This window comes from Dermacentor andersoni, chromosome 11, assembly GCF_023375885.2.
Source record: "Dermacentor andersoni chromosome 11, qqDerAnde1_hic_scaffold, whole genome shotgun sequence".
Classification (NCBI taxonomy): domain Eukaryota; kingdom Metazoa; phylum Arthropoda; class Arachnida; order Ixodida; family Ixodidae; genus Dermacentor; species Dermacentor andersoni.
In genome coordinates, this window is record NC_092824.1 from 98831971 (window position 1) to 98848548 (window position 16578).

General features: G+C 48.8%; 1 protein-coding gene across 1 annotated transcript in view; it reads right to left on the minus strand.

The window, feature by feature from the left end:
* LOC126539139 (uncharacterized) overlaps positions 1 to 16578 on the minus strand; it is a 73930-nt gene that overhangs the window by 20893 nt on the left and 36459 nt on the right. Inside the window, exons 8-9 of the mRNA XM_072285230.1 lie at positions 8014 to 8159; positions 4324 to 4405 (exon numbers count right to left, since the gene is read on the minus strand). Of these exons, the coding sequence (XP_072141331.1) occupies positions 4324 to 4405; positions 8014 to 8159 (228 nt within the window). The remainder of the gene's footprint in view (positions 1 to 4323; positions 4406 to 8013; positions 8160 to 16578) is intronic.

The window sequence follows — 16578 nt, forward strand, 5'->3', positions numbered from 1 at the left end:
CCCCCCCCTCCCCCGAAAAAAGAAAAGGACAAATAACGCAGCTTCCTTTTCAAGCGCACGCTGCTGCGCACGACACGTTGGGCTACGTCTTCTACTAGACGATGATTGCCCCCTCATCCCAGGCGGTGGGTGCCACGGGCTAGGCCCAGAACTCGCGCGGATAAATACAAAGAAGCATTCTGCGCACGATCGTCTTTCCTCGACGCGCGGCCTGGCCGGCCTCTCGCAGCACGTCATCACCGACGCGGCGAGCGGCAAACACCGTACAGGAATCCGGGCAAAACAAACATTGCGACCGCGAGGCACCACGCGTGCGCCACGAACGGGGCGAAGTGGGGCACGTTTTGCATGCGCCCCGGAGCTGGAACACGACGGGGAAGAGGTTAAACTCCCCCTTGACGTATCCCTGACAAGCGCACCGTCATCACGTGACAGCGACCAGGGCGCGCACGAGAGTACACGATGAGCGCGTTATTAATACCGGCGGGGGCACGGCGAGGGATATAATATACGAGGCTGTCTAGCCGCTTCGAAGCGGCGGGCGGAAAGGCAGCGTAGCCTCCGGCGCTGCCTGGCTGCACGCCGGCCGTGACAGGATAGCAACCCCTCCCCCTCCTCATCCTTTCTTCTTGCTCCATACGGCTCCCGTCGCTGAAGAGAGCACGCTACGAACGCGAGCGTCGGCTCTCACGTCGCTCCCGGGCACACGACTGGGAGAGCAAAGAGAGAACCGCTCGAACGCCACGCGCCGACAGCGATGAGAGAGAGAGAGGTGGTAGAGAGAGAGGAAGAGACGACATGGCACGGCGCAAAGGGATTCGATGTTCAGCCCTGCCCCGAATTCCGAGCATTCCCGCAGGCATCGCGAACGCCAAGACGGGGCAGGGAGCCAGGCAGGCCCGTGCGCCGATTGTAACGTTCTCCGTTCTTCTCGTTTTTGAGAGTGTTTCTTATAATCTCCTCCTTTTCTCACCGCCAGGGGTCGCCAGCTTGGAGTGCACCGGATGTTCTCCCCCCCCCCCCTTTTCCCCCCTTTCCCTCTTCCCTGGAGCATCGTCGTCCTCGCTGGCGTGCTTGCTGGTTGCTGCTTTCGACGGTCCTTGCGCGGTGCGCCCGCGTCATCTGCAATTAGGTCATCTTTACGCGAGCGGTTCTTGGGCGCATCTTGTGCCCGACGCGCGCGCGCGTGCGAGCCTGCCATTATTAAAGCGAGCTAGCGCCGCTATTCGGTATCCTTCTTTAAAGCCTTCCAGCCCCGCAACGCGTGTAAGCGGCAGCAGCATGACGTCGCGATGTGAGGCAGGCTTGCTGCTTAAGCGCTCCTTATGCTCTCTCACTATCATTGGCGCTTTTCATTGCATAGCAGAAGCTTTGTGACAATTAGAATTCTTCTCTCCTCTCCATCTTTCATTCCCGCTCCCATGTGTAGGGTAGCAAAATCGGTTAAGCTAAACTGGTTAACCTCCCTGCCTTTCCTTCTCCACTTTTTCCTTCCTTCCTTCCTTCCTGACACGCAATTTGGAAAGTACGTGAATCGTTACGCCTTAAAGGAACACCACCTCTCGTAAAGGGACGTAAAGAGCCTCGCTAAATCAATTTAGACTATGAAGTATTCTTTCTCAAGTCTATTTTTGTCAGTTTCACGGTGATATAGCACAAGAGAAGTTGGCCGAAGTTACGTATTTCTCAATTTCTTGCCACAACCGCACGGTCGACGCGTCACTGTGATGCTACGAATCCAAAGTGTTTTCTTTTCGTTTTTTTTTTGTCTTTTTCTTTTTGTACTTGCATCTCCCTTACCCGCCCAGTTTAGGGTAGCAAACACGGACGTTGATCTGGTTGACCTCTCTGCCTTTTCTCTCCCTCCTATCTCTATATTTCTCTTGCAATGTAATCAGTTTTTACTGATAACAAATATATAAGTAGGCCCGAGCATACGCCGCCGAAATCATTGGTTGTCACCCCGAACTGGTGCGGAAACTTCGAGGTTGCGTTACCGTACGTCTGTCATTCCTGCCTCATTTCTTCCCTAACCGAAAAACGCTCCTCTTATGATGAAAAGTGCTTTACATGGTATTGTAGCACCAAAATACTGCTCGACATATTTTTTTCCAGTCTTCTTTTAACGTCTGAGAACGTACAGTCGTGGCGCCTGCAGGCGTTCCACTATTCTCGCTGCGGTGACCGTAATTTACAACCGTTGCGAATAAAAATAATTAAGCACGCACATGCCTCACCGAGAACCTGCTTTGGCTAACTCGCCTAGCGATTATTACTCGCCACATTTCATATTGAAGCACAAGAACGAAACATAGTGCGCAATGGTTTGCACTTTTTCTAGACGTCGTGCTCAACCGTACTGCTAGAATACCGAAATTTTCGCTGTTACTGTGGTCCCTAAATTATTGCTCGCGCGATGGCACGCCCACCCAACCAAAGAAAGAAACATTGCGCAGAAAAACCATCGACAATTATTGCCAATGTAAGCGAAGAGCCCGAAAGAACCAACGAAAGAGAGAGTGAGAGAAAGAATGAGCAAGATAGCTAGCGAACGAACGTTTTTCTTGCTAAATCCGAACAACCGCAAAAACGACCGAAAGAGCTAGCTATTCGCGTTAAGAAAAAAGAATGACCAACAGGACAACACGACGGCAAACAGTAGTGGACGAGAAACAATGAATAAGTGTCATATTTTGCCAACCAGTAAAGGCATCAACGCTCTGCTACGTCAATTACACCGCGTGTATGCGCAGAATTGAAAACAAAGAGCAAACATGTTCCGCTGTCAGGCACAACCGGACCAGTGGGGCTCAGACAGCGACAAGCAAAGTGTAGTGAGCCGCTCCCCTTCGCGTTCTAGCGCGATCTCGCCTTTCTCGCTCTTTTCGACGTTGCCACGGGCCATCGACTGGCATATTTTGCACGCTACCGTTGTATCGCTTGCTTCCTAGTGTTTCTCTCTACCGCTCTTTCTGTGATGTCCCTTTCTGGAATTAGGCTAGCAGCAATTAATGCCCCTGAGCACTCTGCTGTGCCACCGCGCAAGCATGTATTGAGCTGAGCCGTCTTGTAGGTTAATTGTCCCAGCCGGCTTATTCCGCGTTACTTTCTTTCTTTCCTTTCTTTAATTTTTTGGCGTGTTGCAAAGATGTTTATCAACCTTTGACGAGCTACCTGAAGGCGCGTGATCGTAAATTCATTCTTGTACGCACCAATAATGTTATCTGGCTCGTTAATGCGATGCACACTACGTTTTTTTCTGTCCTGTACGGTATTACTGACCTCCGAATTGCACGCGCTCACGCCATCCCTTTGATAATCATTGCGGCGTAACTAAGACGCTGCATAAATTGCCGTACTCTACAGCAACGCTATGAACAACTGTGAGAGTATCCGGCTCTAAATTTGTTATTTTCGCAGGAACACGATATCTGTCCCAAGTGGCGGTTGTGGGCAAAGCTTTATTATATAGCGAACAGCACTCTTGACATTGCAAGATCAGTTTCTTTCCGGCCACGAATCTAGACAAAACATTTGGGCCGATTCCCAATAGTCTAAACATGTTATCCGTTTCCGCGGGCATGTGCCACAGGGCACGCTGCTCTTCAGTGAAGCTCTTTGACGCTCATTGACGCTCTTTGACGTTCATTGACGCTCATTGACGCTCATTGACGCTCTTTGAAGCTCGTTGTGTCACTGATGCCTCTGGGTATGTGCTACTCTTCAATGAACCTTCTTGACGTCAGCTTGGGCCACTATGTATGTAACCGCTTCGTATGCGCGGACTTCACTGGTGGTGCCGCCGGATGGCGCCGCGCGTCGACAGGGAAGCGCGTGAGAGAAGCCGGGCGCGCTTTGTACATGTCGCGTTTCGGCTGTTCGAATACTGCTTGGATAGTCACCGTGGACGGGTTCTCCTTGAATTTTTTTTCCCTTTCCATAACGCGAGGGTGAAGTTGAGAACAAGGACGTGACCTGACGGTGTCATAACAGACAGGAAGCACGAAGTGAATAACAGTTTTGGGGTTTATAAGCTACAGTTGCAGTAATGGATGATTCTGATCTTCTTGTCTAATCTTCCGAGTCTGAGTCTGAAACGCGTTTGGCACAAAGAGAATTTCAGCCATTCATCGATGGTTCTGTGTGGCTTTCAGGATGATACGAATCATATGAAATGTGAAATAACGGGACGTGGAGTCCTATGTGCTGAAGTGCATGAATCACTCACGGCTCCATGCATCTATTTATTGCCCTTTCTGTTAATTTTTTTACTATATGTGTCTTGCGCCAAATCTCCCAAATAAAATAAATAAACGGCCTTACCCTTTGTCGTCCAGGAGCAGTATGGTTTCCGACCCTTCGCCACTGCGGGCTGTCAGAGAGCTCCCGAAGATACCAAACACGGCTGGAATAAAGGGGAAAACAGCTACAGTGAGGACGTGGTCGGGGGTACAAACTTTGTGGTCTCTCAGTGATGCTATTGTCACTTGGAAACGTAAAGAGCGTCGCACGTGACCACGAGAGCATATAGGAAGTAACAAAATTAAAAAAAAAACCGGTAATGAGAGACATAAAAAAGAATTAGGAATAAGTAGGAGTAATATAGTCAATAACGACATTAGATCGGAGACATTCGATACTTATAGAAGCGCCGTGCAAACATGCGCTCCATTAGGCTTGAAAACATTTCTTGAGGCCGGTGTAAATAGAATGAATGAATGTGTATTGTTTAGTGGCGCAAGGGCCAGGTCCGGTGTAAATAGGTGCGTGTACACTATACAATCATCATAAATGATAGTATCGGTGAAGAGCTGTTTTGTTCATATATTTTTCGAAATTTGTATTGTATTATGCTTGTCATGTGTTATGCCGTTACCTATGTACAACAACGCTGTTAGTCTGAGAAAGCCTTCTTTCTTTATCGATTTTACGACAGTTGCGTCAAGTTTTACGAAAACGTAATCGTGTTTGTGAAAAGGTTTTGCTCGTCGATGCGCCTACCTTCCGCTGCAACGCTCCGGATGGTGAGTGGATGCAAGAGGGGTTCTTGCCTCGAGGAAGTTTACACAAACAAGTTCCTGAAGTAGATGAAATTGGCAACAGCTAAGTCATTGAAAAAGTCGCTGTGTTGTAGAAAAAAAAAAAAGTTCGTTTCTTGTCACCATTTGCTGTCCTACATTGGCTGCTGCTCGGTGTGCTGCGTCTAAAGTTAAAATCCTCGTTACTCGAGTGTGCAGGTATCTCTGAAAAGAGGTGTACTGAGGGCAAGCTCAAAAAAAAAAGTTTTTGTGTTGCTTCCTCCTTGAACCAACCCCCTCGCCTGTAGGTATGAATCGTAAAGTTTATAGGTTGGCAGGTATGGTTGTATTTTAAGGCCCGTTGTGTGTGCATTACCTGTTACGTACGTTCTGCTTTATACGTACCACTTGCCTAAGTGTGTAAACAGTACAAGTGCACTTGTTCATGAGCCAACGAGCTCTGCCAGTGCTGTATTGGGCGCGCCAAAATCATTTATTATTAATGCCAATTAAATAAGGTGGAGAAAATAGAGGTGGGGGCGGGAGGGGGGTGGTACAGATGGCTTTGCCTGAAGTGCATTCCTCTAGCGAGCTTAATGACGATGGGGAAAAAGGGAACAGGGGAAGCACACTCGATTCTAACGGTCTAAAAAAAAAAAATTCCCATTGTCCGAAACCGCAATACTAGTCAAGTAAGGCACGTATGGCCCGGAAACAAGACCTACAGTCCCCGCAGATGGCTCAACATATAAAACCAGTGACGTTATTGTACAACTTGGACGTTGTATGGTTGCGCTGTTATTTCAGCAAGACCGCTTATCGAACGTTTATTCCCCTTTGCATCAAAAGTTCTAAACTAATTCCGGGCAGAGATAGCTCGCTAGAAAGACAGCGTAGGTAACTTGATTTTAATGACTATTTCAGCCGCGCCAGGCGCTGAGGACGAGGTAGCGGGTTCGATACCGTACCGCGAAGACCGCATTTCATTGAAGGCGGAATGCTAGAACGCTCATGTGGGGCGGTTTAACTCTCGCGTCAAGGAACTCCCCGTTCTCAAACTTAATCCGCAGCCCTCTACAGTGGCGTCTCTCAAGACCACCTGTCAAATCAGGGCACTAAATCCCATCGACCAATGTATTCACAAATGAAACAAGTAGGATCAACTAATCAGGCAATCGCATATGCCGGTGTCGTGTGGGTGCAGGAATATATTGAAGAACATGCAGATATAGAAGAATATAATTAAACGGCGAACTTGTGCCGATGCTTTCATTCGCAACGCTCGGCACTTCCTACAGTCAATTGCGCGCTGCACCGAACTAACCGGCAGATCAGTATTTCTAAACGCGACAGACCGCGAAAAGTATTTCAGAAAGTGTAAGTATCGCCCGCTAAAAAGAAGCAACGAAAAGGCGCGCCACCGTTCGGGGATTTTCCTCGCATATTTTCATAACGGACCAGCGAACTGTGGTCCTCCAGGGACGAAACCACGCGCCATCTGTGCCAACAGGGACCTGCTATTCTTTCTTTCTTTCTTTCTTTGCTTTTTTCTTTTTCAATTCTTTCCTCACTTCGTGCAGCGTGCGCGAGAACGACGCTTGTGCAAAGAATTTATCGTTCTTGCCTCGACTGCCCAACGCGCGCAAATGTTTTGCATATCGCGGTTTTCCACGCGGGTTGGCCAGGCGGAATTTGATTTCGCACCGCGGATGAGGATATCCAGCACCCAAAGCAGCCGCCAGATTTACTCCCTGCTTTCTGCTATTTGCTTCCGTTTCCATGGTTTAAAAAAAAAAAAGAACGAACGTGAATAAATGTACGCGCACAGTGCTCCGCTCTCGCATTTCTTCGGCTTGCTTCCTGCCGTTGTTCAAGCAGCGCTAAAATGATTCTGGCCAGGATTCGCAGGTCTGACGTGTTTGATTTCTGTTTGATCTGTTTTTGCCTTTTCGCTTTCTCGTCGCTGTAATAAGCAGTGCCGCTGTTTGTCGTATTCTTGGAGCAATTCTGCGAGCACTCAAGTTCAATAAGTGCCCATGGCTTATCTTTACTCGAGACGCGGAAATAGATGTAAGGCAACCGAAACAGTCGATCGCATCTCGACAGAGGAAGCTTGCGCTTTCAAGCAATTGGCGTTCCCTTTTATACCAGTTCTGCGGTCCACTAACGGCTGAAGCGTTCTGTTGCTCAGCACGATGTCGCGGGTTCGACTGCCATTGGCAGCGGCCGCATTCTGATAGGGTCATGATGCAAAATGTTCGTTTGCAAAGCCCACGAAGCAAATGTTTTTCTTTCATCTTTGTCTTCTTTTCTTTTTCTTTTTTGCTTTTTTCGCTCGTACGTGATTACTAAGAAAAATTCGCAATGCGGCTTCAACAGGACAAGAACTTATCACCCCTAGAGAGAGAGAGAGGGAGGAAAGGGGAAAGGCAGGGAGGTTAACCAGAGGGGAAGATCCGGTTTGCTACTCTACGCTGAGGAGAGAGGGAAGGGGGAAGTAAAGTGATAACAAAGTAGAGATAAAGAAAGAAAGGAGCACAGACATACAATCACAGTCGGTCACTGTCACCGCATACTGTCACCGCGCAGCTCAGTAGCACTTGCAGCACTATAAACATCTGTTCCGGCTACAGTCGCTTATCCAATTCTGTTGCCTTTAAAAACTGCAACAGTGCCCTCGTCTTATCACCCCTACTTCTTGGAAAAGGTCAGCAGCCACCCTGTTCCCTCGCTTCCCGCATATTCTCCCCTGCCATTGGGATTCAGGAACAGTGAGCGATATTAACGCTGACATGGAAAGCAGACGTTATCCTGCCTAAGAACATAAAGCACATGTTATATACCAGCAGCCGCATCACTCGCTCGAACTATTCGTCCGTGCGTGCTTTCGTTCAATCGTTGAATCCTTAACCAGTGCTATTAACCGAGCATTCTAGAGTGTTTTGCGAAAGGCTGAGCGCGCGCAAGTGAACTTTTTTTATTTTTTTTTACTCACATTCGTCCTCCATGTCGACCTTGAGGTAGAGCGGATCGCCGAGGTCGACTCCTGCGACCTCGTCTCCGGACGCGTTCACGACTCTCAGTCGAACGGGAGGCGTGGGGGCCAGTCCCGTGATGACTTGCGTCAGGCTTTGCAGATCCCTGCGAGAGACATGAAACGAATGAAGGCACGGCGTTACTTGCAAGGAACGCAGCAAAAGTACAGGTACCTGCTTGCAAAGGTACGTGCACTACCAGCGAAACGAGACAAGAACCCAACGTGGGCGTAAACTTGTATATACGTTCTTCTTTGTCTGCAGTGTGCTCGTGGAGGCGAGAGTGATGCGAAGTTATTGGCGAAAATTCTGCCATTTGTGCGAAGAGACAGAGTGAGAGCAATTTATTTATGAAATCGCAGTGTGTGTGAGAGAGAGAAGAGAGAGAAACGAAGAGGTTAGGCAAGGACGTGCCCTGTTGGCTACCCTACACTTGGGGTCTCTGCAGCCAGGTCTCTGCAGCAGGATAAAGGGAAGGGGGAGAGCGGAAGAAGCTGGCTCATTCTCTGAGTAGAACTGAGCTTAAACAGCGCAAATAAAACGAGGACACTAAGGAAGGAAAAAGTAGAGAAGGAAGGCAGGGAGGTTAACCAGTTTAGCCTAACAGGTTTACTACCCTACACATGGGAGCGCGATGGGGGGGGGATGAAAGATGGGAGGAGAGAGAGAGAGAGCACATAACACAGCAAACACATCGTCAGTTACAGTCCGTCACTCTTGCGCGGTACGCGACATCACTGTCGAGGACACTAAGGAACAAATACCGCAGACCAGCTGCACTTGTCTGTGGTATTGGGGCAGAACGCCGCTTGTCGGCGGTATTTGTTTCATCGTGTCCTTGTTTTATTCGCCCTGTTCAACCTCAGTTCTAGATATGAACCAACTAGCCCTCATCAAAATCTTAGTATTATCTGTGCTTCGTAAATCGACAATAGACGGCTTCCTAAAGACGTGCTATTAGGACTTTGGCCAGATTCTAGGTCCAGTTGCAGAGCAGTTCGTGAAGTTCTTGGATACCTACACAGCACTGGGCTGGAATCGCGGCAGCGAAATGCCCACTTGAAACTCTTTAATTTATTCATGACCTCACAAGCGCGGTAATTATTTGCAAAATGCATATGATAAAAACTCAATAAACCCTCATGTTCATTGTTTTCCCCTGTAGATAATGGCTTGGCTTATTCTCAGTGTCTTGGTTTCTAACCGTCATCGCTAAAGCGACACTATTCCGCCCTATCACGCGCTGCACTGCTTTGACACCTAGCGAGAGTAGCGCAAATCGCACTCAAGTAAGCGTGAGCCTCAGAGTTACTCGGTATGAAACGCGCTGCTGGACCGGAGATTTCGGAGATGGCATTTTAGCTGGCTAAACGGATGTGTTCGGCGCGTTACGAAATGCGGAATTAGCTGCACAGGTAAGCCAGCCACTACGCAGCAAACTCTAGTATGATTCCCGGTCGGGGCGATAATTGCTTTGTTTTGCACGGTTGATAATTTGCGCCTTGGTTTAGAAAAATGAAGAAGAACGAAACGACGGGAGCGTGTCTTGTCGCTTATATAGGCAAATTGAGTTTGAATGAAGCAATGCTGTGATACTATAGGAACTCTCGGAGCGCCTTCGCAATTGTGCCACAGTATCAGCAAAATGTCCAGCCCAAAATACTCGGCGAAAACGATACAGAATATCAAGCAAAAAAGCGGCAGTAACGTTACGCAGACCAGCATCGTGCGACACCCATCGTGCCTTTCGCGTAAAGCGGCGAAGGCGCCATTTCGAACGACGAGATTCCACGCTTCTTTCCGCGGAACGCGGGATTGCGGCTTCGACTGGCCACCGGCGTCACGCCAGGTCGTGCGGAGCTAGCACACTATACATTGCTTCCGCTTTCCACTCATCAAATGGCACAGCGGCCAATAAAGTTTTGTTGTGTTAGCTCCGCCGGCCAACGACATAAAGGCATCATGCGACAGCTGACGCCCGCTTGCACCGAATAGCAGGTGCCCGCATGGCTACTACCGACGCCTACACTCCCCCCCCTCACACACACATTTCCCTCTTTTTCGGCGTCAAGCCCCCTCACTCAGACACGGCTGAATGAGCCTTCCTACGCAATAAATGGGCTCGACGCGCAGGAGGCCTGCAATAATAAGACTCGCGGGAACAGCGCGGATACATAGCCAAACCAAGGCAACAACGGAAGTGCAGAAAACGTCGTATACAATCTGCCACCAGGCGAAGCGACACACGCCGGCAGGGCTCTGCCGCCTCCTCTCTGACGGCTGCACTGCATCGCGCGAAAGGAATGCAGCAAACACAACCGAACGGAGCAAAGTACATCAAGGACGACGTATGGGCGCTCAACGTAGCGAAAGCGGGACCCGCAGCGAACCAGGCAGACCCGGAGGCCATATATGAGCGTCGCCTCCACAGCGTTGCGGCGTTGGCTTTGCCGCCGTACAGAGCGGCAGCCGCCGGCATCCGCCATGCCCGTTGCTTTTAGCTGCCCTCTCCTCCTTTCTCTTTTACCCCCCTTCTCGCTTCCCTCCTCTTCATGGTACGCAAAGGAACGTCGCCGCCGCTGTAATAATCGCTTCTAGCGCTCCCGCCTGTCCCGAGCGCTGCCGCTGTGGGGGCAGACCTGGGCGAAACGCGAAAGCGAGCGCATAGTATATATACGACGACACGCCCGGAACGGGCGACGGCTTGGATCCGGGGCCAACACTGTCATTAGCCACGTCCGTCATCCGGTCCCCTTCTCTCTTGTTCCCGCATTGGTGTACTTTACGTTCCATTTTCTTTCGCTTTCGAACTCTCGATGGTTGTGTGCGAAAGTGTTGCTGCTCTCCCTGCCCTGCGGTGGTCCAGCGTTTCGATTCAGCGCGGCGGATGCGGGATCCGGACTCGACTGCTCCTGCGAGCGAGCGCCGTGAGCGGCTCGCGTAAACACAGGTTTCCACGAAACATACTCGGCGCAACTTACTATTACGAACGTACAGGCATCTTAGAAGTACGCGTACGAGCGAGTATCACTGGCAGGCACGTAGTTCATAACTAAGCGACAACGTAAACCTTTCACTCCGTGTCTCGTTACTCGTAGACTGGAAAACGATGTTCGACGACTGCATCGCAACTGCACATGCTGGACATCGAGCGCTTCAAACCGGCGAAAAGCGCTGCTTCTTGGAAACCCCTTCATTTGCGCAAAATAAGTTTGCAAAGCGGCGGTGGCCGATGGTCGGTCTAATTAGGATGCGTGTTCTCGTGATTAGAGTATGTCGTGGATATCTGTTAGCGTGCGGTAACGACTTCGTTACCTTGTCGGTCTTATCCCTTCGTTTTTCTTTTTACGGCTTCCAGCGTTCGAAAGCGAAACGAAGGCCTTCTTAAAGCGGTAGTAAATAAAGAAAGTAGTTCTCCTTGATCCGTCTTTTTATTAGACATGTGTAGCTTACACATTTTCCCATAAGAAGCCGCAATTTCTAGTTTGCGCTGCAGGCTATTCAGCTCCTTAATGCGAAAAAAAAAAAAAAAAAAAGTCACCGCGCGCACGAATCGTATGGCGCGTTCTAAGGCGCAGCAAGTGTCGTGCGCAAGTTCCGACACGCTCAGCCGTAGCGCAGTTCGCGCTGGAGGCCTCGGAGGCCATAAATCGCGCAATTCCTAGTCAATAACAATTTATCTTTTAGTAAAGAAATAAACGGGGCTAGTTGGTCGACGTTCATGATTATATTGCGCTTAGTGTTACAATGACGAACGTGAAGGACAGGACGCGTTCGTACGTAGCGCAAACTACCAACTGTTTAATACTGTTGAAGAACGTGCTTATATACAAGGAGATATCTACACGAGGAGATTTATCTATAGCACGACATATACCTCCGATGTACGCCTCGCTAATGAGTTACAGCCGTACGACGGAAATGCTTTCCCGTTACGGCGGCAGTGCTCCCGTCTGCTAAACAGCCCGGAAGCCCTTCAGTGTTCTCACGCGCCGGCTCACCTCCACATTCAAAACGACGATCAAAACCCGCTACTTCTCTTGCACTCGGGCCCGCATCTCGGAGACGAGACGGGGCACAGACGCGCCACGTCAGCCCATCTCTGGGAACAGCAAGCACGACGCGGTCTTTTCTTCCCAGCGCCGCAGGGGCCGTTTCCTTTTCTTTCCAGGTTATTAGGTGCACGCCGAAGGCGCACCTGAATGGGGATGACGGGCCCGAACGCGCCCCTCCTCCCTCACAGTCTCCCCGCCGCATACTGCCGCTCGTGACTCGTAGAAAGGGGAGTGTTATACGTTCTCCCGCTTGGCCTCCCTTCGCCGGTTCCTGCTAATGCCACTTAGGGCGCCCGCGAAAGAAAAACCTTAACGTATCTCATTAGTCGCCGCTGCTTGCTTCGCCGCCCCCCTGCTTTCTATTATAATCTCTGTCGCACTCAAGGGCTCTTCAGTATGGTAATTAGCTCGCCGGCTGCAGATTATTCCGAAGTCCGCTTGATATACCCCCTCTCCCTTCCCCTTTCGGCTTCACTACCTTACGTCCCTTTCTCCGTCGGCTTGTGTGTTTGTGTGCGTGTGTGCGTGTGCGTGTGTGTGTGTGTGCGTGTTTGTATGCCAGCGTACGTTACTGTCAAGATTCCCATATTTCACTTATATGTTCCTTATTCTTGAAAGGAGGGTGGGGATAAATTTGATTCCTCGCCGCCTACGCAATGAGCAGTCCCCGAGTATGTGCCCTCGCACGATTCGTCCCGAGTTTACGCTGGACACCGTCTGCACACGTTAACTTTCCCGCTGCTTTCCTCGCACCACAGTCGGAGTTACGGAAGCGTCCCTTCTCGCGACTTCGGTCCCAACAGCCAGGTGCACACAAGGATTGGTGAAGCACAGCAAGTCAGGAGAACTTGTATCTTAGAGCAACAGTACTTAAAAGGAAAGGAACATTACCGTTGAGGTAATCAAATAAAGTGAGAACGCATGAAAAAAAAAAAGAAAAAAGAAGGGAGGCACGTCTAACGACGACCACTATACTAAACCTCAACGTATTGCAGGCAATATGCAGGTGATCCCGAGAAGTAAACGGAGCACGTCTCGCATTAATCGCTGCGCTGCCTTGTGCAATTATAGTCTACTTGGTCTAGACGGACGCTGCCCTCCTCCCGTTTAATTGATTTCTCACAGTTTCTGGCTAACGTCACTGCCTTCTCTCTTTATTTCCTCCTCCTCCTCCTCCCCCTCCTCGCAGTTTCTACTGATTTCGGTAGACAATGAACTTTTTTCGTCCAGAGACCTAGATGGGTTGCCTGCCTATACTCAACGAATTAACCGCGTCTCACACGACAGAAATATTTCGATTGCATACAAGCGCGCTGTACGAAAAAAAAAAGAAAAAAGAAAAACATATCAATCTCTAATATTCTCAAATTCATGTCTCGAACGAATGACAGAGGCTGTGCATTGAGACTATTAAATTGTCATATAGAAAACAACAGGATTTTTTTTTTCGTTCTTATTAGCTGTGCTTAGGCACAGGCTGGTGCGTAAAGCTTTTCTGACATGATAGTTGTGCCCAAAACGTTGCTCATTAACATAATCATACAGTGACATCGTTTTCTTGCTGTTCAAGTACAAGAAATATAGATGATCTCGGGCCGGTGAAAAAATAAAGGTCCGCGTTGAAGTGCCACATTCCAGTGTTCCCGCGCAGGCACATCGCGTACTATATTACGCATAATCACAAAGGGCACCGCTCGTGCCGTCTCGTTCCAATTTCTTATTCAACAGTCTTCGCGATGACAAATGTGCCTCCAGCTGGTTCCGTCTCGCCTTTCTTTACTTCTTGCTTCTTTCCGCTCGCTCGGCTGTTCCAACTACGCGGGAATGCCGGTCCAGATTGGAAGAGCGCGCTGAGCTTGTTACGACGGCACGAGAGAGAGAGAGAGAGAAATCTGCAGATCATCTAGACGTTACGAGACCTCCGAAACAAGCAAAAACAAAGAGACAAAAAGGAAACAACACAACAGAAAAAGGGTCATGCGCCACTTTTTGCATATCCGACTCCGTCTGGTGAGGCCCAGAGGAAAAATGAATCGCGGGCGAATAGCGAAAAAAGTAAAAGTAATACAGATAACGAGAGGAACGCACCAATGGATGTACGAAATGCGGGAGGCACCGAGGACTAGGGACGCTCGATTACCCTTGCGAGGCTTCGGCGAGATCTCTTAGATAAATTTAGAGCCGCCGGGAGAGGGGGGGGTCATAAAAAGAAAACGTTGATGAAGCGGATTAAAGGAAAGTGGAGCCGGAAATAAGAACTGTCCGACATTTTAATACTTATAACGAACATCGCTTCACTCGCACAAAGAAGCGACAGCGCTGCAACTGAAGCAATAATAAGCAGTAATGGTGCTTATTAGAACGGATCCGCACGCTGCCACTTCCTCGATCGTATTCGTCTGCCAGCGAGATAAGAGAATTCGGTTCTCTCTCTCTCTCTCTCGGGATGAGCGCGGGTGGGCGCATAGGACGTGCTCTACTGCCCGCACATTTAGGTTCAATTTTGGCGTCCTCGTTGGTCGCACACGCGGAGCTTGTCACTCACTGTGTTCCTGTCCTCGGGCTCTTTTAAGGGCTCTGAGGGGGTTTCGTGAGCACTCAAACAGCTCGCTGATGCGGCGTCGTTGCTAGAGTTGCTGTGAATATATGTCGAAGAACGGTGCAAACAGTCTTGAACAGGTAATCGCGCAGAACGTTTTCTACGACGATGACACCCGTTACGTCATCGTGAGAAATTTTGGGACAGCGCGTTGTTGTCGTTGTTGTTGTTGTTGTTGTTGTAGTTGTTGTTGTTGTTGTTGTTGTTGTTTTAAAAAATTCATAGTGTGCACCTGTGTTCTCACGCTTGTGCGTTTAAACGTGGAGGGATTTAGAGTCGATGTGTTCGTTCGGCTAAGCATATTTCGTTTTTTTTTTCTTCACTGTGCGTTGCAGAAGACTTTTACGTCGTTCGTCTTTGCTTTCTCGAGCAGAAATAGTTTAACAAGTTCGTTTGGAACAAATCAAAGTGATCTACCTACAGGACGGTAGATAACTAAAACTAAAAGACCACGTCATAACTAATAAAAGACATAAGATAACTAAAAGACCAGCAGATATCGCTGCCAAAGGGGCGTATATGGTGACTGCACTTATTTATTTTTTTAGTTATGTCAGTATACTTCCATAAATGACGACTGGGGGATCAACGTAACAGCCGCCCAATCCTTACGTTCGCACTGTGGCAAAACAGCGGTAATGGATTACGTCAGCAGGCGTACTGACCAAATAATGCGCTTCTATACGACGCTTGCGATTCATACGACTATGGCTTGCGTATAATCACAGTAATGCTGAATATTCCAAAAACAGAACATGCTGTCTCGAAAGGCTGGATGTTAATTAACGCTTCTAATGAAATTAAAGTGTCATTAACGCCAGGATGACCAAGCACACACATGATTCGCTGCCTCCGCTACGATATTTCATAATTTCTCTTCCCACAGAGTGAAATTTATTACAAAATGAGGTATAGGGTTTTTTAAAAGCGGCGCTCTCAGTCAGCAGAGCCTTCACACAATTCTAATGTTCACTAAAGCATTTTTTTTTGTCCGCTTACGAACATCCCAGGCTATCCCCGAGCATAGCTCGTCATTAGGAGTCCGAGCGAAGGAAAATTAAACGCTACGTTCCAGCAACTGCACGTTATACTGCTGTTTAAAAAAAAACACATCCGAGTTTCTTGCCTAATGTTAAACTTCGTACAGGACTAGTTCACTACACGTCATTAAACTGCGTGCGTTCAAGAACACGCAGCTTAATGCAGTGTCTTCTGCATGCTTCAGTCCCTCATCAAAAAAAAAAAAAAAATCTGCAAACGCAATCCGGCTGCTTCACTGAGCAAATGAAATCGCCGCATCAAAGCGAAGCTCACCCCCCCCCCCCCCCCCAAAAAAAAAAAATAAATAAATAAAGAAGAAAAGATTATTCTTGCAGCGCTTTTAACAGTGAACGCATAATTTATTAGGAGATTCAAGGCTCCGCGCTGTGCGCTCTCTAGTGAAAATTAATGCGCGTATTTATTTTTTGCTCCAAGGCTCGGACACCGCCTGCTTCTGAGTGCGCGTTTATAACATTCAGCCTTATTCAGCGAGCTTTATATATATATATATATATATATATATATATATATATATATATATATATATATATATATATGGTTGCTTGTCGGACTGTATCGTCGCTGTATTATTTTACGTAATATTGGGGAGACAATTTCCACAAGGTGCTTCGCCTTCGGCCGCGATGTGTAGTGCGGCGCGCAGTCGAGGTCATTAGCAGGCCGGCCTGTTTCGAAAACGCAGGCTCGGGTTCGCGCACCGGCAATACGTATGCCCCGGTGGAACGCGCGTGATGCAAGCTGATTCGTCGGCGCTGGACGACCCTGCCGGGGCAGGGTTTCCCGAAATCGCTGTAGTTGTGACGTAATGC